Source organism: Pseudophryne corroboree, assembly GCF_028390025.1.
Source record: "Pseudophryne corroboree isolate aPseCor3 chromosome 2 unlocalized genomic scaffold, aPseCor3.hap2 SUPER_2_unloc_1, whole genome shotgun sequence".
NCBI classification, from domain to species: Eukaryota; Metazoa; Chordata; class Amphibia; order Anura; family Myobatrachidae; genus Pseudophryne; species Pseudophryne corroboree.
Genome location: NW_026967488.1, coordinates 1,668,562 through 1,692,283, shown reverse-complemented (window position 1 = coordinate 1,692,283; position 23,722 = coordinate 1,668,562). Strand labels below are relative to the sequence as shown.

The 23,722-nt window shown below is 45.5% G+C and overlaps 1 protein-coding gene across 1 annotated transcript in view; it reads left to right on the top strand.

Annotated features, from left to right (window-relative positions):
- LOC134983041 (immunoglobulin superfamily member 3-like) overlaps positions 1-23,722 on the top strand; it is an 86,882-nt gene that overhangs the window by 43,345 nt on the left and 19,815 nt on the right. The window contains exon 6 of the mRNA XM_063948742.1: positions 702-1,103. Coding sequence (XP_063804812.1) covers positions 702-1,103 — 402 coding nt within the window. The remainder of the gene's footprint in view (positions 1-701; positions 1,104-23,722) is intronic.

Genomic DNA, 23,722 nt, shown 5'->3' with positions numbered 1-23,722 from the left:
GCCAGTAGCCTGGATCCTGGTATATGGGGCATCGGCCAGTAGCCTGGATCCTGGTATATGGGGCATCGGCCAGTAGCCTGGATCCTGGTATATGGGGCATCGGCCAGTAGCCTGGATCCTGGTATATGGGGCACCGGCCAGTAGCCTGGATCCTGGTGTATGGGGCACCGGCCAGTAGCCTGGATCCTGGTGTATGGGGCATCGGCCAGTAGCCTGGATCCTGGTGTATGGGGCATCGGCCAGTAGCCTGGATCCTGGTGTATGGGGCATCGGCCAGTAGCCTGGATCCTGGTGTATGGGGCACCGGCCAGTAGCCTGAATCCTGGTATATGTGGCATCGGCCATTAGCCTGGATCCTGGTATATGTGGTATATATTCATCGCTGGATTAGTGTTGTCTTCCATATGGATGCGATCATGATATACACAGATTACGTACAATAGCATGCAGACTGTAAAGCTGGTCCTGCCCAGAAGAGCTTACAATCTAAGTGGTGTGTGAGGGGCAATGGGGGGATTAGGGAGGAGATGACTAGATAATGGTTGGGCAGCAGAAGGCTATGGAGACCTGCGCTGATGGCGGATCACGGTTTGTCACCGGTATCATGTATTTACAGATGATATGCTCTATAACTGACTGTATCGCACTTCTGCGTCCGTCTGCTTTCTGCACATTGTAACCGCCTTTCTTCTCTCACGCAGAGACGTCTCTCACGGTCACCGTGGTGGCGAATTCCAGCTCTGTGCTCGAAGGTGCTCCTATCACCCTGACCTGCGCAGTGGCCTCGCTGTCTGGACCGCATAGCCGCATCTCCGCCTCTTGGCACCTACAAGATAAGCAAAACCTCCAGAGGGAGGTGATCCGGCAGGACCGCGATGGGGTCACATGGGCAAGTCATATGTACAGGGATCGTTCTGGTTCCGGCGGGCTACGGATGGTGAGGACCGGCTCCGACACATTCACCCTGGAGCTAGAGAGCAGCCAACGCACAGACGCTGGATCATATGAATGCCGCGTGGCGGAATGGGTGCCATCCTCTGACGGAGAGTGGCAGATGCTGGGTGAGAGGTCGGCCCAGACCAGTGTAGAGGTCACCTTACTAGGTGAGCGGTCACAGCTGTACGGAGATGTACATTCCCTGGAAGGGGTGCAGTCAGTTTGCCGGCTGTCGGGATCACGGCGGTCAGGAAACTGACGCCGGAATCTCGCCACCCAGAATCCTGGCTCAGCAGAGCTATTTCCACTTGTAGGTGTCAACGACACAGATAGAGTGGCAATAGATCCTGTGGCAAACGCAGCGAGACCGCAAGAACTTCATTCTGGCAGGCGGGATACCGATGTTGGGATATTGACAGCCGGCATCCTGTCCATCGGTAAATCATGATCCCCCCTGGAGATATGGGGCAGAGCCGGATCACTGGGAGAGGGGCTGGTGTACCCCATGTACCCATCAATACTAGATTCTGCAGGTGGCTCAGCGTCACTTCAGCATGATAATCTCTATATTCCCCCAGACCCAGCATTATTACACTCTGATAATCTCTATATTCCCCCTGACCCAGCATTATTACACTCTGATCATCTCTATATTCCCCCTGACCCAGCATTATTACACTATGATCATCTCTATATTCCCCCTGACCCAGCATTATTACACTCTGATAATCTCTATATTCCCCCTGACCCAGCATTATTACACTCTGATAATCTCTATATTCCCCCTGACCCAGCATTATTACACTATGATCATCTCTATATTCCCCCTGACCCAGCATTATTACACTATGATCATCTCTATATTCCCCCATACCCAGCATTATTACACTCTGATCATCTCTATATTCCCCCTGACCCAGCATTATTACACTATGATCATCTCTATATTCCCCCATACCCAGCATTATTACACTCTGATCATCTCTATATTCCCCCTGACCCAGCATTATTACACTCTGATAATCTCTATATTCCCCCTGACCCAGCGTTATTACACTATGATAATCTCTATATTCCCCCTGACCCAGCATTATTACACTCTGATCATCTCTATATTCCCCCTGACCCAGCATTATTACACTCTGATCATCTCTATATTCCCCCTGACCCAGCATTATTACACTATGATAATCTCTATATTCCCCCTGACCCAGCATTATTACACTCTGATAATCTCTATATTCCCCCTGACCCAGCATTATTACACTCTGATAATCTCTATATTCCCCCTGACCCAGCATTATTACACTCTGATAATCTCTATATTCCCCCTGACCCAGCATTATAACACTCTGATCATCTCTATATTCCCCCTGACCCAGCATTATTACACTCTGATAATCTCTATATTCCCCCTGACCCAGCATTATTACACTCTGATAATCTCTATATTCCCCCTGACCCAGCATTATTACACTCTGATCATCTCTATATTCCCCCTGACCCAGCATTATTACACTATGATCATCTCTATATTCCCCCTGACCCAGCATTATTACACTCTGATCATCTCTATATTCCCCCTGACCCAGCATTATTACACTCTGATAATCTCTATATTCCCCCTGACCCAGCATTATTACACTCTGATCATCTCTATATTCCCCCTGACCCAGCATTATTACACTATGATCATCTCTATATTCCCCCTGACCCAGCATTATTACACTATGATCATCTCTATATTCCCCCTGACCCAGCATTATTACACTCTGATAATCTCTATATTCCCCCTGACCCAGCGTTATTACACTATGATAATCTCTATATTCCCCCTGACCCAGCATTATTACACTCTGATCATCTCTATATTCCCCCTGACCCAGCATTATTACACTATGATCATCTCTATATTCCCCCTGACCCAGCATTATTACACTATGATAATCTCTATATTCCCCCTGACCCAGCATTATTACACTATGATCATCTCTATATTCCCCCTGACCCAGCAATATTACACTATGATAATCTCTATATTCCCCCTGATCCAGCATTATTATTACACTATGATAATCTCTATATTCCCCCTGATCCAGCATTATTACACTATGATAATCTCTATATTCCCCCTGACCCAGCATTATTACACTGTGATAATCTCTATATTCCCCCTGACCCAGCAATATTACACTATGATAATCTCTATATTCCCCCTGATCCAGCATTATTACACTATGATAATCTCTATATTCCCCCTGATCCAGCATTATTACACTATGATAATCTCTATATTCCCCCTGACCCAGCATTATAACACTATGATAATCTCTATATTCCCCCTGACCCAGCATTATTACACTATGATAATCTCTATATTCCCCCTGACCCAGCGTTATTACACTATGATAATCTCTATATTCCCCCTGACCCAGCATTATTACACTCTGATCATCTCTATATTCCCCCTGACCCAGCATTATTACACTATGATCATCTCTATATTCCCCCTGACCCAGCATTATTACACTATGATAATCTCTATATTCCCCCTGACCCAGCATTATTACACTATGATCATCTCTATATTCCCCCTGACCCAGCAATATTACACTATGATAATCTCTATATTCCCCCTGATCCAGCATTATTATTACACTATGATAATCTCTATATTCCCCCTGATCCAGCATTATTACACTATGATAATCTCTATATTCCCCCTGACCCAGCATTATTACACTGTGATAATCTCTATATTCCCCCTGACCCAGCAATATTACACTATGATAATCTCTATATTCCCCCTGATCCAGCATTATTACACTATGATAATCTCTATATTCCCCCTGATCCAGCATTATTACACTATGATAATCTCTATATTCCCCCTGACCCAGCATTATAACACTATGATAATCTCTATATTCCCCCTGACCCAGCATTATTACACTATGATAATCTCTATATTCCCCCTGACCCAGCATTATTACACTATGATAATCTCTATATTCCCCCTGACCCAGCATTATTACACTCTGATAATCTCTATATTCCCCCTGACTCAGCAATATTACACTCTGATAATCTCTATATTCCCCCTGACTCTGCTTTATTACTCTGATAATCTCTATATTCCCCCTGACCCAGCATTATTACACTATGGTAATCTCTATATTCCCCCTGACCCAGCATTATTACACTCTGATAATCTCTATATTCCCCCTGACTCTGCTTTATTATACTCTGATAATCTCTATATTCCCCCTGACCCAGCATTATTACACTATGATAATCTCTATATTCCCCCTGACCCAGCATTATTACACTCTGATAATCTCTATATTCCCCCTGACCCAGCATTATTACACTATGATAATCTCTATATTCCCCCTGACCCAGCATTATTACACTATGATCATCTCTATATTCCCCCTGACCCAGCATTATTACACTATGATAATCTCTATATTCCCCCTGACCCAGCATTATTACACTATGATCATCTCTATATTCCCCCTGACCCAGCATTATTACACTCTGATAATCTCTATATTCCCCCTGACCCAGCATTATAACACTATGATAATCTCTATATTCCCCCTGACCCAGCATTATTACACTCTGATAATCTCTATATTCCCCCGACCCAGCATTATAACACTATGATAATCTCTATATTCCCCCTGACCCAGCATTATTACACTCTGATAATCTCTATATTCCCCCTGACCCAGCATTATTACACTATGATCATCTCTATATTCCCCCTGACCCAGCATTATTACACTCTGATAATCTCTATATTCCCCCTGACCCAGCATTATTACACTATGATCATCTCTATATTCCCCCTGACCCAGCATTATTACACTCTGATAATCTCTATATTCCCCCTGACCCAGCATTATTACACTCTGATAATCTCTATATTCCCCCTGACTCTGCTTTATTATACTCTGATAATCTCTATATTCCCCCTGACCCAGCATTATTACACTCTGATAATCTGTATATTCCCCCTGACCCAGCGTTATTATACTCTGATAATCTCTATATTCCCCCTGACCCAGCATTATTACACTCTGATAATCTCTATATTCCCCCTGACCCAGCATTATTACACTATGATAATCTCTATATTCCCCCTGACCCAGCATTATTACACTCTGATCATCTCTATATTCCCCCTGACCCAGCATTATTACACTCTGATAATCTCTATATTCCCCCTGACCCAGCGTTATTACACTCTGATAATCTCTATATTCCCCCTGACCCAGCATTATTACACTCTGATCATCTCTATATTCCCCCTGACCCAGCATTATTACACTATGATAATCTCTGTTTCTTTTTCATCCACTAGGGGTCACTGGAGTACTCTTGGGATATGGACGGCGTAGCAGAACAAAGGCACTGAATATTTAAATTTAGAACTCTCCACCCCTCCATATCCCAGAGTACCTCAGTGTACGACCTCAGTGTTTTTTCTGTGCTCAAAGCACTAACATCGGCTTGTGGGATTTCCACAGAGGCGCAGCGCCCACAGGGGGAGACCCGCCGCAGCTCGCCTAGCGACAGCTACGGCGCCCCGTCCAGCCGCCCGTCAGCGCTGTATTGAAGGTGCAGCGCCCACAGGGGGAGACCCGCCGCAACTCGCCTAGCGACAGCTACGGCGCCCCGTCCAGCCGCCCTCCGCTATTTTAAAATGTAAGGAGCTTCCCGGCTACAGGGAGTACAGAGAGGGGGGGGGGGAACCTGGCTGATTACAGCGCGTCTGCAAAGGGGAAATAGCAGGCTGCCATATAGGAATGTTACTACAAAATTCACTGCAGGCAGTGTTTATATTAACTGGAAGGCTAACTGAAGGCATGTATTGTAAACTGCATGTGTTTTACTGTATACTAGACCTGTGATTATCACTGTATAATAGGCTATTAAGCCTATATTAACACTGCAGCAGGTATTGTAAATGTCCTGTGATTTTCAGTGTAAGCATGGCATGGGGGCCATTTTAATCATTCCTGTTTCTTCCAGTTTATAATTCCAGAACATTCCTGCCATACACCTCTACTCCACACGGAGGCGCAGGGGTGTTGGTGGGAATTTTTGTTCAGTTTCACAATTAGCCATGTAAACTGTATTTCGACATAAATATATAGATATATATATTACACACCTTAAGTATTGTGCAGGTGTCTGCCCTTTGCCTATTGTGTTGTCTGTATGTATAAGGAGTAAGGCTCCAACACAGACTAAAAACAAGGTTTACTACAATAAATGACCAGTGGGTCAATGTCTCAAATTTACAGAGACTAAGGAGACTCTTACATCTAATCCGTCGAATTTAATAAACGACAGATCTTCAATGAGTTTCTTATTTAGAATATCTGACTAACATTTAAGTCTATTTCCCCGTTTCCACATCTAAATGGGAGAATCCGCCATTGGTGAATTCATCTGTGCAAACATTATAAAGACCCAAGATACATTTGGGTCACTAGGCGCTCTAGGTATGGGAACAATGAATGGTAGATTTATTGTTAATAAGAAGCTGCAGAGTATCTCTGTAAAGCTTCTGCTGACGTCTGTTATCTCGATTCTCGCTTTTTATCGTCGCTAGTTTCAGCACGACAAGGCCAGAAGTTGTTTGGTACTATATTTGATATTCAGGGGAATCCTGGTCATTCCCAGACCTATGGTAAGCATTGGCAATTCAAAATGACTCCGTTCGACAGGAGCGGTAAGATCGGAGTCTCCGAAGTTACTCCGCCAGCTCTAATGGAGGAGTCTCAGACTTTCCAAAGGTCCAGCTTCCTTTTGGGTGTTAATTTAACTGGTCTTATCATTTAATACACGATGACAAATTCTATGTCAGACCTCACAGCAATAACTACTCGTGAGAAGGGTACATTAGACCAGCAGTCAGATAGGGGGGGGGGTTTGGCCAACCATAAATTGCCTCCTCCGGTATCAAAACGGAAATACTTTGGTCCGGTGTTTTAAGTCTTTAGACTTCAGTCTTTTCAAGGCTGTGGTACAAAAACAGTCACGACTTGTAACGCCAGGGCGCTAAAGTCAACAAGCCAGCGGCTTGACGGCCTCTTAGGCCTTCTCGAATTTCCAATTGTGGAAGCGCGCCTTTACACGTTACATTTGCCGGGTTACCAGACATCCACTCATGTATGTATCCACTATTTAAAGGACAAGACTGCCTCTGTCGGACGCAATTAGGCGTTTTGGCAGGTTGGAATTCAGTCTCTGCTGGTTTTTCAGCTGTTTTTATTTCCAGGCCTGGTACACCAACAGAGTCAGGGTTACTTATTCCCCTCTGTTTGGGGTACAAAAGCCGGAGGGCTCCGTCGCAGTCTCAATCAGCAAGTCACTTACTGCAGTTTGAAAATGGATTTTCTGCGGTTAGTATTTGCATATTTGGAGCCACAAAATTGCATAATTGCACTTGATCTTCACAATGCGTATTTACACATTCCGGTTTGGTCACCGCATCACAGGTTCTAGCGTTTGCAAAACGCCACAACCATTAACCATTTCAGGTTCTACCATTTGGCTTCTTGTCAACGCCTCGGGTATTTACCAAGTAATGTTGGTGAGGATAGCTCATCTCAGAGCCCTGCCAGTGACAATCGTTCCATACTTAGACGATCTGCTCATAAGAACTCTGTCTCAACAGAGTTCCTCTAACTTGCGCTACTAATGTATACTGCGGTGGCAGGTCAAGTTCAAAAACAATCGCATCTAATTCCGTCTGAACGACATCAATTCCTAGGTAAGATTATAAATACGGTAAATCAAAGACATTTACCTACTACACCAGCAAGAACAAATATACCATCTAGTAATTAGTGCAAAAGCCACGCACACTAGCGGTACATTGGTGTATTCGCCTGTTAGGAATAAGGATGTGTTTTCAAAGCGCTTTAGTTCGCCGGGCTTCACTCGCGTTTCCCACAGAGGGGCGAGGGTGTATATAATCTGGACGAGAGTCTCAGAGGTTCAGGAGTTGTAGTTAAAAAAGATCAGCGACAGGGGTTCTAAAACGGATCACGACAGATTGCTGTCGATAAATGTCCTGGAACTCCGTGCAATTTACAATGCACTACATACTTCGCTTTCAGTCTGACCAAGTGCAGTCAGACAACGCAACGGGAGTTGCATACACAACAACCAGAGAGGACCAAGAAGCCGCATTTGCCCAGAACATCATTATGTGATGTTGTCGACGGGGTTCATTCCGCAAATGGACATCTGTTAGACAGATGATCTCACCCGTCGGGATTTATATCCTGAAAACTGGGCATTAAATCCAGAGGTGTTTCATATGTGAATCCACAGGTGGGGTTACTCTCAGGTATACATGAGGGCATCTCGCCACAATTACAAACGCTCAGTATGTGTACAGAACGACAGATCACAAGGGCAGTGGCGGTGGAGGTTCTCACATTCGTGTGGTCATACAGCCTCGTGTATCTGGCTCCACCATTTTCCGCTGCTCTCTCTCTCCGTTGCTAAAACGGATCATAAGACAGTTCGTCACAGTCATACTAGTGATATCTCATGGGTTTCCGAGAGCTTGCTTCTCGAATCTCCAAGGAATACTTGCACACGATTTTGGCCCGCTCATAATACGTCCAACCTGTTACAACAGGGACCGTTCTTTTACCCTTATTTACCTATGTACCGCGGCTGCGGTTGACGGGGTGGGGGTTCAGACCGCCCTCTTAAGAAAAGAAATAGGGCATTACAGTATCGGTTATACCAACCATGTTACGAGCTAGGAAGCCGCTTACGGCAGCTCATTATTACAAAATTTGGTGTGCCTATATAGGTGGGTGTGAAGCTCGGAAGTTTCCGACATCATCTTTCAAGTTACCCGTATTCTGTTATTTTACAGACGGGGTGGGATGGAGAACTGCGTTTATCTGCACTGAGGGTGCAGGTATCTGTGTGGTCAAGTTATTTTCAAAGACGTTTGACTCTATTGCGTCGGTACACACCTTTTCTACAAGGTGTCATCAAATGCAGCCTCCATTTATCCCACCTACAGCGCCAGGCGACTTGAGGCTGGGTTCAGATTTCTTACAGTTTTCATATTTTGAACCCTTACAACAAATGGGAATTAAGTTTCTCACTTGGAAAACGTTTTCTTCTAGCCTTAGCTTCGGCAAGGGTTTTGTTTTCATATTTGGGTGCCTTGTATTCCAAGCCACCGTATTTGAGTTTTCTCATGACAAAGCAGAACTTCGGACAAATTCCGATTTCTTATTCTTCACATCAATATACCAATAGTGGTTCCTGTGTTGACAGCACATTCTAGAATTCTGAATGTGGTACACGCATTACGCGTCTATATGTCCCGAACGTCTACAGTACGTAATACGGATACGTTGTTTGTTCTCTATGATGCGGCCAACTGGGGTTAGCCAGTTTCTCAGCAGACATTATCCAGTTGGATAAAAATGACTACAAGTCAGGCTTACTTTAAGGCTAAGTTACAGTCGCCTTCGTCAGTAATAGCTCATTCCACAGGTTCTGTGGGAATGTCAGAACCAGCGGGTCGTGGAGCGTCTACGACGCGGCTACATAGCCTTCAGTGCACCACGTTTGTGCACGTTTACACGTTATGAATGGTTGCGGCATCAGCATCTAGCTTTGGCTGCCTACTGTTACAAGTGTCAAACAGCTCTCCCGCCCACGAGGGAAGCTTTGGTACGTCCCAAGAGTACTCCAGTGACCCCTAGTGGATGAAAAAGAAAATAGGATTTTGGTACTTACCAGGTAAATCCTTTTCTTTGAATCCATAGGGGGCACTGGACGCCCACCCAGAGCAGTTTTATCTGGGTTGTTTTAAGCTCGGAGGAGCTTATGGTAACACATTTTACCTGTTTGTATTAAGCTCAAAGGAGCTTATGGTAACACTTTTTCACAGATTGGTTCAAATTATAAAGGTCTATCGGTTATGCTGTCAACTGTTTAGTTGACAGTAACGTTATGGGTCAACTTTGTTGTTGTCCGTTATATTATAGGAATTCTCCATTGTCAACCTCTCTATAGTAGTTCGCTCAGTAAAAACACTGAGGTCGTACACTGAGGTACTCTGGGATATGGAGGGGTGGAGAGTTCTAAATTTAAATATTCAGTGCCTTTGTTCTGCTACGCCGTCCATATCCCAAGAGTACTCCAGTGCCCCCTATGGATTCAAAGAAAAGGATTTACCTGGTAAGTACCAAAATCCTATTATTCCCCCTGACCCAGCGTTATTACACTATGATAATCTCTATATTCCCCCTGACCCAGCGTTATTACACTATGATAATCTCTATATTCCCCCTGACCCAGCATTATTACACTATGATCATCTCTATATTCCCCCTGACCCAGCATTATTACACTATGATCATCTCTATATTCCCCCTGACCCAGCATTATTACACTATGATCATCTCTATATTCCCCCTGACCCAGCATTATTACACTATGATCATCTCTATATTCCCCCTGACCCAGCGTTATTACACTATGATCATCTCTATATTCCCCCTGACCCAGCATTATTACACTCTGATAATCTCTATATTCCCCCTGACCCAGCGTTATTACACTATGATAATCTCTATATTCCCCCTGACCCAGCATTATTACACTATGATCATCTCTATATTCCCCCTGACCCAGCATTATTACACTCTGATAATCTCTATATTCCCCCTGACCCAGCATTATTACACTCTGATAATCTCTATATTCCCCCTGACCCAGCGTTATTACACTATGATAATCTCTATATTCCCCCTGACCCAGCATTATTACACTATGATAATCTCTATATTCCCCCTGACCCAGCATTATTACACTCTGATAATCTCTATATTCCCCCTGACCCAGCATTATTACACTATGATCATCTCTATATTCCCCCTGACCCAGCATTATTACACTCTGATAATCTCTATATTCCCCCTGACCCAGCGTTATTACACTATGATAATCTCTATATTCCCCCTGACCCAGCGTTATTACACTATGATCATCTCTATATTCCCCCTGACCCAGCATTATTACACTATGATCATCTCTATATTCCCCCTGACCCAGCATTATTACACTATGATCATCTCTATATTCCCCCTGACCCAGCATTATTACACTCTGATAATCTCTATATTCCCCCTGACCCAGCATTATTACACTCTGATAATCTCTATATTCCCCCTGACCCAGCATTATTACACTATGATCATCTCTATATTCCCCCTGACCCAGCATTATTACACTATGATCATCTCTATATTCCCCCTGACCCAGCATTATTACACTCTGATAATCTCTATATTCCCCCTGACCCAGCGTTATTACACTATGATAATCTCTATATTCCCCCTGACCCAGCATTATTACACTATGATCATCTCTATATTCCCCCTGACCCAGCATTATTACACTATGATCATCTCTATATTCCCCCTGACCCAGCATTATTACACTATGATCATCTCTATATTCCCCCTGACCCAGCATTATTACACTCTGATAATCTCTATATTCCCCCTGACCCAGCATTATTACACTCTGATAATCTCTATATTCCCCCTGACCCAGCATTATTACACTATGATCATCTCTATATTCCCCCTGACCCAGCATTATTACACTCTGATAATCTCTATATTCCCCCTGACCCAGCGTTATTACACTATGATAATCTCTATATTCCCCCTGACCCAGCGTTATTACACTATGATCATCTCTATATTCCCCCTGACCCAGCATTATTACACTATGATCATCTCTATATTCCCCCTGACCCAGCATTATTACACTCTGATAATCTCTATATTCCCCCTGACCCAGCATTATTACACTCTGATAATCTCTATATTCCCCCTGACCCAGCATTATTACACTATGATCATCTCTATATTCCCCCTGACCCAGCATTATTACACTATGATCATCTCTATATTCCCCCTGACCCAGCATTATTACACTCTGATAATCTCTATATTCCCCCTGACCCAGCGTTATTACACTATGATAATCTCTATATTCCCCCTGACCCAGCATTATTACACTATGATCATCTCTATATTCCCCCTGACCCAGCATTATTACACTATGATCATCTCTATATTCCCCCTGACCCAGCATTATTACACTATGATCATCTCTATATTCCCCCTGACCCAGCATTATTACACTCTGATAATCTCTATATTCCCCCTGACCCAGCATTATTACACTCTGATAATCTCTATATTCCCCCTGACCCAGCATTATAACACTATGATAATCTCTATATTCCCCCTGACCCAGCATTATTACACTATGATAATCTCTATATTCCCCCTGACCCAGCATTATTACACTATGATCATCTCTATATTCCCCCTGACCCAGCATTATTACACTATGATCATCTCTATATTCCCCCTGACCCAGCATTATTACACTATGATCATCTCTATATTCCCCCTGACCCAGCATTATTACACTCTGATAATCTCTATATTCCCCCTGACCCAGCATTATTACACTCTGATAATCTCTATATTCCCCCTGACCCAGCATTATTACACTATGATCATCTCTATATTCCCCCTGACCCAGCATTATTACACTCTGATAATCTCTATATTCCCCCTGACCCAGCGTTATTACACTATGATAATCTCTATATTCCCCCTGACCCAGCGTTATTACACTATGATCATCTCTATATTCCCCCTGACCCAGCATTATTACACTATGATCATCTCTATATTCCCCCTGACCCAGCATTATTACACTATGATCATCTCTATATTCCCCCTGACCCAGCATTATTACACTCTGATAATCTCTATATTCCCCCTGACCCAGCATTATTACACTCTGATAATCTCTATATTCCCCCTGACCCAGCATTATTACACTATGATCATCTCTATATTCCCCCTGACCCAGCATTATTACACTATGATCATCTCTATATTCCCCCTGACCCAGCATTATTACACTCTGATAATCTCTATATTCCCCCTGACCCAGCGTTATTACACTATGATAATCTCTATATTCCCCCTGACCCAGCATTATTACACTATGATCATCTCTATATTCCCCCTGACCCAGCATTATTACACTATGATCATCTCTATATTCCCCCTGACCCAGCATTATTACACTATGATCATCTCTATATTCCCCCTGACCCAGCATTATTACACTCTGATAATCTCTATATTCCCCCTGACCCAGCATTATTACACTCTGATAATCTCTATATTCCCCCTGACCCAGCATTATAACACTATGATAATCTCTATATTCCCCCTGACCCAGCATTATTACACTATGATAATCTCTATATTCCCCCTGACCCAGCATTATTACACTCTGATAATCTCTATATTCCCCCTGACCCAGCATTATTACACTATGATCATTTCTATATTCCCCCTGACCCAGCATTATTACACTATGATAATCTCTATATTCCCCCTGACCCAGCATTATTACACTATGATAATCTCTATATTCCCCCTGACCCAGCATTATTACACTATGATAATCTCTATATTCCCCCTGACCCAGCATTATTATACTCTGATAAACTCTTTAATTCCCCCTGACCCAGCATTATTCCACTCTGATAATCTCTATATTCCCTCTGACCCAGCATTATTACACTCTGATAATCTCTATATTCCCTCTGACCCAGCATTATTACACTCGGATAATCTCTATTTCTCTTACGTCCTAGAGGATGCTGGGGACTCCGTAAGGACCATGGGGATAGACGGGCTCCGCAGGAGACATGGGCACTTAGAAAGAACTTTAGGTATGGGTATGCACTGGCTCCTCCCTCTATGCCCCTCCTCCAGACCTCAGTTTATTACTGTGCCCAGAGGAGACTGGGTGCATTACAGGGAGCTCTCCTGAGTTTTCCTGAAAAGAAAGTATTTTGTTTTATTTTCAGGGAGCTCTGCTGGCAACAGACTCCCTGCAGCGTGGGACTGAGGGGAGAGAAACAGACCTACTTTAATATCAGGCTCTGTTTCTTAGGCTACTGGACACCATTAGCTCCAGAGGGAACGGAACGCAGGTCTCACCCCGCCGTTCGTCCCAGAGCTGCGCCGCCGTCCTCTTTGCAGAGCCGGAAGATAGAAGCCGGGTGAGTATGTGAAAAAAGAAGACTACAAAGGCGGCAGAAGACTTCAGATCTTCATTGAGGTAACGCACAGCAGTAACGCTGTGCGCCATTGCTCCCACACAGCACACACACGGCAGTCACTGTAAGGGTGCAGGGCGCAGGGGGGGCGCCCTGGGCAGCAATAAGGACCTCCAAATCTGGCAAAAAACATATATACAGGCTGGGCACTGTATATAAAAGAGATCCCCTGCCAGTTTTTTGTATATTTCAGCGGGACCGAAGCCCGCCGCTGAGGGGGCGGAGCTTGTTCCTCAGCACTCACCAGCGCCATTTTCTCCACAGCACACCGCTGAGAGGAAGCTCCCCAACTCTCCCTTGCTTACCACAGTGAAAGAGGGTTTGAAAGAAGGGGGGGAGCACATAATTTGGCGCAAATAGATGAATACAGCGCTATCTGGGTAAACATACTGTGTTTTTTCCTGGGTCATTGGCGCTGGGTGTGTGCTGGCATACTCTCTCTCTGTCTCTCCAAAGGGCCTTGTGGGGGAACTGTCTTCAGATAAGAGGATTCCCTGAGTGTGTGGTGTGTCGGCATGTCTGAGGTTGAAGGCTCTCCTAGGGAGGAGGTGGAGCAAATGAGTGTGGTGTCTCCGTCGACAACGCCGACACCTGACTGGTTGGATATGTGGAATGTTTAAAGTGCTAATGTGATTTTATTGCACAAGCTGAATCAAGGGAACATGCAGGGAGTCAAGCCCTGCCTGCCCCTATGTCGCAGGGACCTTCGGGGTCTCAAAAGCGCCCACTATCCCAAATAATAGACACTAATGCCGACACGGATTCTGACTCCAGTGTCGACTACGATGATGCAAAGTTACAGCCAAAGTTGGCTAAAAGTATTCAATATATGATTATTGCAATAAAAGATGTTTTGCATATCACAGAGGAACCCCCTGTCCCTGACACGAGGGTACACATGTATAAGGGAAAGAAAGCTGAGGTAACCTTTCCCCCTTCTCATGAGCTTAATGAGTTATTGAAAAGGCTTGGTAATCTTCAGACAAGAAACTGCATATTCCCAAAAGGGTTCTTATGGCGCATCCTTTCCCGGCTAAGGACAGGACACGGTGGGAATCCTCCCCAAGGGTGGACAAAGCATTGACACGCTTATCCAAAAAGGTAGCGCTGCCATCCCACAAGCAGGAGGCTACCTTGAAGTCCATTTACACATATTCTGGTACCTTACTCAGACCGGCGATAGCGTCGGCTGGGGTTTGTAGCGCTGTAGCAGCATGGACAGATACCTTATCGGCGGAAATTAATACCCTGGATAAGGATACCAGTTTATTGACCCTGGGTCATATTAAAGATATGGAGGTTTTACCTTACAAAGGTGAGCAATTGTTTTGGGGAAGGTCTCTCAGACCTGGTCTCCACTGCTTCGGCAGGTAAATAAATTTTTTTGCCTTATATTCCCTCACAGACTAAGAAAGCGCCACATTATCAAATGCAGTCCTTTCGGTCAAATAGAAACAAGAGAGTACGAGGATCGTCCTTTCTTGCCAGAGGTAAGGGCAGAGGGAAAAGATGCCAACCACACCTAGTTCCCAGGAGCAGAAGTCCTCCCCGGCCATTACAAGATCCACCGCATGACGCTGGGGCTCCCCTGAGGGAGTCCGCCCCAGTGGGTGCGCGTCTTCGATTTTTCAGCCACATCTGGGTTCACTCACAGGTGGATCCCTGAGCAACTAGAAATTGTTTCCCAGGGTTACAAGCTGGAATTCGAAGAGGTGCCTCCTCTCCGGTTTTTCAAATCGGCCCTACCAGCTTCTCCCCCAGAAAGGGAGATAGTTTTAAATGCAATTCAAAAATTGTGTCTTCAACAGGTGGTGGTCAAGATTCCCCTGCTTCAACAAGGGAGGGGGTATTACTCAACCCTGTTTGTAGTCCCGAAACCGGACTGTTCGGTCAGACCCATTTTAAATTTAAAATCCTTGAACCTATACTTGAAAAGGTTCAAGTTCAAGATGGAATCGCTCAGAGCGGTCATCGCCAGCCTAGAAGGGGGGGATTTTAGGGTATCCCTGGATATAAAGGATGTATACCTTCATGTTCCCATATATCCACCTCATCAGGCATACCTGAGATTTGCGGTACAGGATTGTAATTACCAATTTCAGATGTTGCCGTTTCGGCTTTCCACGGCCCGAGGATTTTCACCAAGGTAATGGCGGAAATGATGGTGCTCTTGCGCAAGCAGGGTGTCACAATTATCCCATACTTGGACGATCTCCTGATAAAAGCGAGATCACGAGAGCAGTTGTTGAACAGCGTGTCACTTTCACTGAAGGTGTTACAGCAACACGGTTGGATTCTCAATATCCCGAAGTCACAGTTAGTTCCTATGACTCGTTTGACCTTCTTAGGCATGATTCTGGATACGGACCAGAAAAGGGTTTATCTTCCGATAGAAAAGGCCCCGGAACTCATGACTCTAGTCAGGGACCTATTGAAGCCAAAACAGGTGTCGGTGCATCACTGCACTCGAGTGCTGGGAAAGATGGTGGCATCTTACGAGGCCATTCCTTTCGGCAGGTTCCATGCGAGGACTTTCCAATGGGACCTACTGGACAAGTGGTCCGGGTCACATCTACAGATTCATCAGCTGATCACTCTGTCCCCCAGCGCCAGGGTATCTCTCCTGTGGTGGCTGCAGAGTGCTCACCTTCTGGAAGGTCGCAGATTCGGCATTCAGGACTGGGTTCTGGTGACCACGGACGCGAGCCTCCGAGGTTGGGGAGCAGTCACACAAGGAAGAAGCTTCCAAGGGCTTTGGTCACGTCAAGAAACTTGTCTTCACATCAACGTCCTGGAACTGAGGGCCATATACAACGCCCTTCGTCAAGCGGAGACTTTGTTTCGCGACCTACCGGTTCTGATCCAGTCAGACAACATCACAGCAGTAGCTCATGTAAACCACCAAGGCGGCACAAGGAGCAGAATGGCAATGGCGGAAGCCACCAGGATTCTTCGCTGGGCGGAAAATCATGTGGGCGCACTGTCAGCAGTGTTCATTCCGGGAGTGGACAACTGGGAAGCAGACTTCTTCAGCAGACACGATCTACATCCAGGAGAGTGGGGACTTCATCAGGAAGTCTTCGCACAGATTCTGGGGCCTGCCCCAGATAGACATGATGGCGTCCCACCTAAACAAAAACCTACAGAGGTATTGCGCCAGGTCAAGAGACCCTCAGGCGGTGGCAGTGGACGCCCTAGTGACACCGTGGGTGTTCCAGTCGGTCTATGTGTTTCCTCCTCTTCCTCTCATCCCCAAGGTGCTGAGAATAATAAGGAAAAGATGAGTACAGACAATTCTCAGTGTTCCAGATTGGCTGCAAAGGGCCTGGTATCCGGATTTGCAGAAAATGCTCACAGAAGATCTGTGGCCTCTTCCTCTAAGCCAGGACCTGTTACAACAGGGGCCCTGTCTGTTCCAAGACTTACCGCGGCTACGTTTGACGGCATGGCGGTTGAACGCCGGACCCTAGAGGAAAAGGGCATTCCGGATGAGGTCATTCCTACTCTGATAAAGGCTAGGAAGGACGTGACAGCTAAACATTATCACCGTATATGGCAGAAGTATGTTTCTTGGTGTGAGGCCAGGAATGCTCCTACGGAAGAATTCCATCTGGGCCGTTTCCTTCACTTCCTACAAACTGGAGTGAATTTGGGCCTAAAATTAGGCTCCATTAAGGTTCAGATTTCGGCCCTATCCATTTTCTTTCAGAAGGAATTAGCTTCTCTCCCAGAAGTACAGACTTTTGTGAAGGGAGTGCTGCATACTCAGCCTCCTTTTGTACCTCCGGTGGCGCCTTGGGACCTTAACGTGGTGTTGAATTTCCTTAAGTCGCACTGGTTTGAACCACTTAAAACAGTGGAATTAAAATATCTTGCTTGGAAAGTGGTCATGTTGTTAGCCTTGGCTTCGGCTAGGCGAGTGTCGTAATTGGCGGCTTTGTCTCATAAAAGCCCCTATCTGGTTTTCCATATGGATAGAGCGGAATTGCGGACCCGTCCTCAATTCTTGCCTAAGGTGGTTTCATCTTTTCATATGAACCAACCTATTGTGGTGCCTGTGGCTACACGTGACTTGGAGGATTCCGAGTCCCTTGATGTGGTCAGGGCTTTGAAAATTTACGTAGCCAGAATGGCTAGAGTTAGAAAAACAGAAGTACTGTTTGTCTTGTATGCAACCAACAAGGTTGGCGCTCCTGCTTCAAAGCAGACTATTGCTCGCTGGATCTGTAACACGATTCAGCAGGCTCATTCAACGGCTGGATTGCCGTTACCAAAATCAGTTAAGGCCCATTCCACTAGGAAGGTGGGCTCTTCTTGGGCGGCTGCCCGAGTGGTCTCTGCATTACAATTGTGCCGAGCTGCTACTTGGTCGGGTTCAAACACCTTTGCAAAGTTTTACAAGTTTGATACTGTGACAGGACGGTCCCGTACGAAAGCACTCGCCGCTTTCGGGTCCCGTCTCCTGCGCACAGAATGGAGGGTCAGGTCACACGAGACCTGACCACATAGGGGATTCCCGCTTACCGTCAGTAACCGCCTGTTACTGACTCCACCCACTGCGCTGTGGGCGGGTTTATGCTGCCACCACCAAACTCCTAACCTGCCGTGGCGTTTGGAACCACGGTTCTGCTCTGTATGTGCCGACGCACTGCCTTACCACACCTGTGTGATGTTGACGAATCCCCACTAGCCACTTGCTAGGCCTCTACCGGTAGCTGGCGAAAGGCGGAACTTGGAGACGTTAGGTGCTTCCCTGGACAGCCGGAGGACGGGGCTATGTTTGGCATAACCCTGTAGGTCACAAGATGAAGCAATCTTCTTGAGGCAGATGAGATGTTTATTTGCTCAATAATAGCCTTAAAAAAGACTCTTCCCTGTTGCTAGGGGCAACAGCATACAGCAAGATCTTCCAGCAGAATAAAGATGGTACAATACAATCTGGAGGCACGCAGGCCTCCTTTTTATGTCAATTTTCCACAAAGTACCACAGGGGGGGTAAGCCCTCCCTGTCTTCTCCAACCAATCAGGTTATCGCACAAAATATAAATAAATTACATTTTACAAGGATGTCAGTAAGTGCAAAAAATAATATCCTCCTTCCTGTCACCCAGACAACGTTTGGTATCAGATTAACATTCACTATTGATAAATTTATCACATAGCTTCAAAATACAAATGTTTCTGGTCATTCACATCTTCAGGCAAACCCAGTGTTTGGGATTACAACAGGAAAGGCTATACAACACATCAAACAGTCTTCCTTCCTGCATCTGCCATTCAGGGTTCGTATATCAATTAAATCATTATATGAAACAGGTTCCAAGCCCAGAACTACTTTACATATGGGATAAGGAGATTCCCCGTCAGTAACATCCCTCTCTAAGGAACTTACACATCAAAAGGTTTTGTCATTCACACCTCTCTGCTATGCCACTTCCTACTGACAGGAGATGATTATTCAGACATCTATAGTAAGTGCATTTTTCCTTTAAAATACAGGTGACCACATCTTAAATATAAATACATTTAAACATGCATTCCTGCAATTGTGCACAAAGCACTATATATGACATGTTAAGACACATCATTAAACATATTTTTAAACAGTCTGCACCCAGCGCCGTAAGTACATTTAACAGTGACGCCAAGCGCCTATTGTCCTTATAATGGCGCCGGGCACTAGGGGTAAACCCCTTCAGTGCCGCGGCGGCCATTGCCCACATGGGCTGGGGGTCTCTCCAGCCACAGATACCCTGGCTGAGGAGGACTTCATGTTTGCTCAATCGGTGCTGCAGAGTCATCCGCACTCTCCCGCCCGTTTGGGAGCTTTGGTATAATCCCCATGGTCCTTACAGAGTCCCCAGCATCCTCTAGGACGTAAGAGAAAATAAGATTTTAAACCTACCGGTAAATCTTTTTCTCCTAGTCCGTAGAGGATGCTGGGCGCCCGTCCCAAGTGCGGACTACTTCTGCAAGACTTGTATATAGTTTTGCTTACATAAGGGTTATGTTACAGTTTTTCATCAGTCTGGGACTGATGCTGTGTTGTTTCATACTGTTAACTGGTTCGTATATCCCTAGTTATACGGTGTGGATGGTGTGGGCTGGTATGAATCTTGCCCTTGGATTAACAAAAATCCTTTCCTCGTACTGTTCATCTCCTCTGGGCACAGTTTCTCTAACTGAGGTCTGGAGGAGGGGCATAGAGGGAGGAGCCAGTGCACACCCATACCTAAAGTTCTTTCTTAGTGCCCATGTCTCCTGCGGAGCCCGTCTATCCCCATGGTCCTTACGGAGTCCCCAGCATCCTCTACGGACTAGGAGAAAAAGATTTACCGGTAGGTTTAAAATCTTATTATTCCCACTGATTCAGCATTATTACACTATGATGATCTCTATATTTCCCCTGACCCAGCATTATTACACTGATAATCTGTATATTCCCCCTGACCCAGCATTATTACACTGATAATCTGTATATTCCCCCTGACCCAGCATTATTACACTCTGACAATCTCTATAATTCCCCCTGATCCAGCATTATTACACTCTGATAATCTCTGTTTCCTTCTGACCCAGCATTACTACACACGGATAATCTTTAATTCCCCCTGACCCAGCATTATTACACTCTGATAATCTCTATATTCCCCCTGGCCCAGCATTATTACACTCTGGTAATGTCTGTTTCCTCCTGACCCAGCATTATTACACTCTGATAATCTCTAATTCCCCCTGACCCAGCATTATTACACTCTGATAATCTCTATATTCCCCCTGACCCAGCATTATTACACTCTGAAAATCTCTATATTTCCCCTGACCCAGCATTATTACACTCTGATAATCTCTATATTCCCCCTGACCCAGCATTATTACACTCTGATAATCTCTATATTTCCCCTGACCCAGCATTATTACACTCTGATAATCTCTATATTCCCCCTGACCCAGCATTATTACACTCTGATATTCTCTATATTTCCCCTGGCTCCGCTTTATTTTACTCTGATAATCTCTATATTCCCTCTGACCCAGCATTATTACACTCTGATAATCTCTATATTCCCCCTGATCCAGCATTATTACACTTTGATCATCTCTATATTCCCCCTGACCCAGCATTATTACACTATGATCATCTCTATATTCCCCCTGACCCAGCATTATTACACTATGATCATCTCTATATTCCCCCTGACTCAGCAATATTACACTATGATCATCTCTATATTCCCCCTGACTCAGCATTATTACACTATGATCATCTCTATATTCCCCCTGACCCAGCATTATTACACTATGATAATCTCTATATTCCCCCTGACCCAGCATTATTACACTCTGATAATCTCTATATTTCCCCTGACCCCTGACCCAGCATTATTACACTCTGATAATCTCTATATTCCCCCTGACCCAGCATTATTACACTCTGATAATCTCTATATTTCCCCTGACCCAGCATTATTACACTCTGATAATCTCTATATTCCCCCTGACCCAGCATTATTACACTCTGATATTCTCTATATTTCCCCTGGCTCCGCTTTATTTTACTCTGATAATCTCTATATTCTCCCTGACCCAGCATTATTACACTCTGATAATCTCTATATTCCCCCTGACCCAGCATTATTACACTCTGATAATCTGTATATTCCCTCTGACTCAGCATTATTACACTCTGATATTCTCTATATTCACGCTGACCCAGCATTATTACACTATGATAATCTCTATATTCCCCCTGACTCAGCATTATTACACTACGATAATCTTTTTCCCCCCCCTGACCCAGCATTATTACACTCCGATAATCTCTATATTCCCCCTGACCCAGCATTATTACACTATGATAATCTCTATTTTCCACCTGACCCAGCATTATTACACTATGATAATCTCTATATTCCCCCTGACCCAGCATTATTACACTCTGATAATCTCTATATTCCCCCTGACTCAGCATTATTACACACTGATAATCTTAATTTCCCCCCTGACCCAGCATTATTACACTCTGATAATCTCTTTATTCCCCCTGACCCAGCATTATTACACTATGATAATCTCTATATTCCCCCTGACCCAGCATTATTACACTATGATAATCTCTATATTCCCCCTGACTCAGCATTATTGCACTATGATAATCTTAATTTCCCCCCTGACCCAGCATTATTACACTCTGATGATCTCTATATTCCCCCTGACTCAGCATTATTACACTCCGATAATCTCTATATTCCCTCTGACTCAGCATTTAGCTGCCATTAGGTTACTGGGTCCGGATATCAGCTGTATAATGATTGGGATCAGTCGGGGCTATTTGCGCTGCATGTGGCTGGTGGAATGTGGTTATTTCTTACAATACAGCAGTGATAATAGCTGTAAGTGGCGTTGTATGGCTGAGCGACTCTCAGCAATGTCAGGCTTTGTGGTGAGAAATGAGCTTCCTAAGAAAACCAATTTTCATAAAACAACACTTCTCCCCTGTCACCTTACCTCCAGTCCTCACCTCTTCCCCATCACCACCAGTACCGCCAGTCGTTATATGGCTTCTCGGTTATTGGACCAGTCTGAATTTGCATAATTATTTGGGGACTGTTGCCCAGCTGCCTAGGCGCTCAGTGGGGACTGTTGCCCAGCTGCCTAGGCGCTCAGGGGGGACTGTTGCCCAGCTGCCTAGGCGCTCAGGGGGGACTGTTGCCCGGCTGCCTAGGCGCTCATGGGGGACTGTTGCCCGGCTGCCTAGGCACTCATGGGGGACTGTTGCATAGCTGCCTAAGCGCTCATGGGGGACTGTTGCACAGCTGCCTAGGCGCTCAGGGGGGACTGTTGCACAGCTGCCTAGGCGCTCAGGGCGGACTTTTGCATAGCTGCCTAGGCGCTCAGGGGGGACTGTTGCACAGCTGCCTAGGTGCTCAAGGGGGACTGTTGCATAGCTGCCTAGGCGCTCAAGGGGGACTGTTGCACAGCTGCCTAGGCGCTCAGGGGGGACTGTTGCACATCTGCCTAGGTGCTCAAGGAGGACTGTTGCACATCTGCCTAGGTGCTCAAGGAGGACTGTTGCATAGCTGCCTAGGTGCTCAAGGGGGACTGTTGCATAGCTGCCTAGGCGCTGAAGGGGGACTGTTGCACAGCTGCCTAGGTGCTCTCTCAGCTGCCTGGGCGCTCAGGGGGGACTGTTGCATAGCTGCCTAGGTGCTCAGGGGGGACTGTTGCACAGCTGCCTAGGTGCTCTCTCAGCTGCCTGGGCGCTCAGGGGGGACTGTTGCATAGCTGCCTAGGTGCTCAGGGGGGACTGTTGCACAGCTGCCTAGGCGCTCAGGAGGGACTGTTGCACAGCTGCCTAGTCGCTCAAAGGGACTGTTGCACAGCTGCCTAGGCGCTCAGGGGGGACTGTTGCATTGCTGCCTAGACGCTCAGGGGCCACTGTTGCATAGCTGCCTAGGTGCTCAGGGGGGACTGTTGCACAGCTGCCTAGGCGCTCAGGGGGGACTGTTGCATTGCTGCCTAGACACTCAGGGGCCACTGTTGCATAGCTGCCTA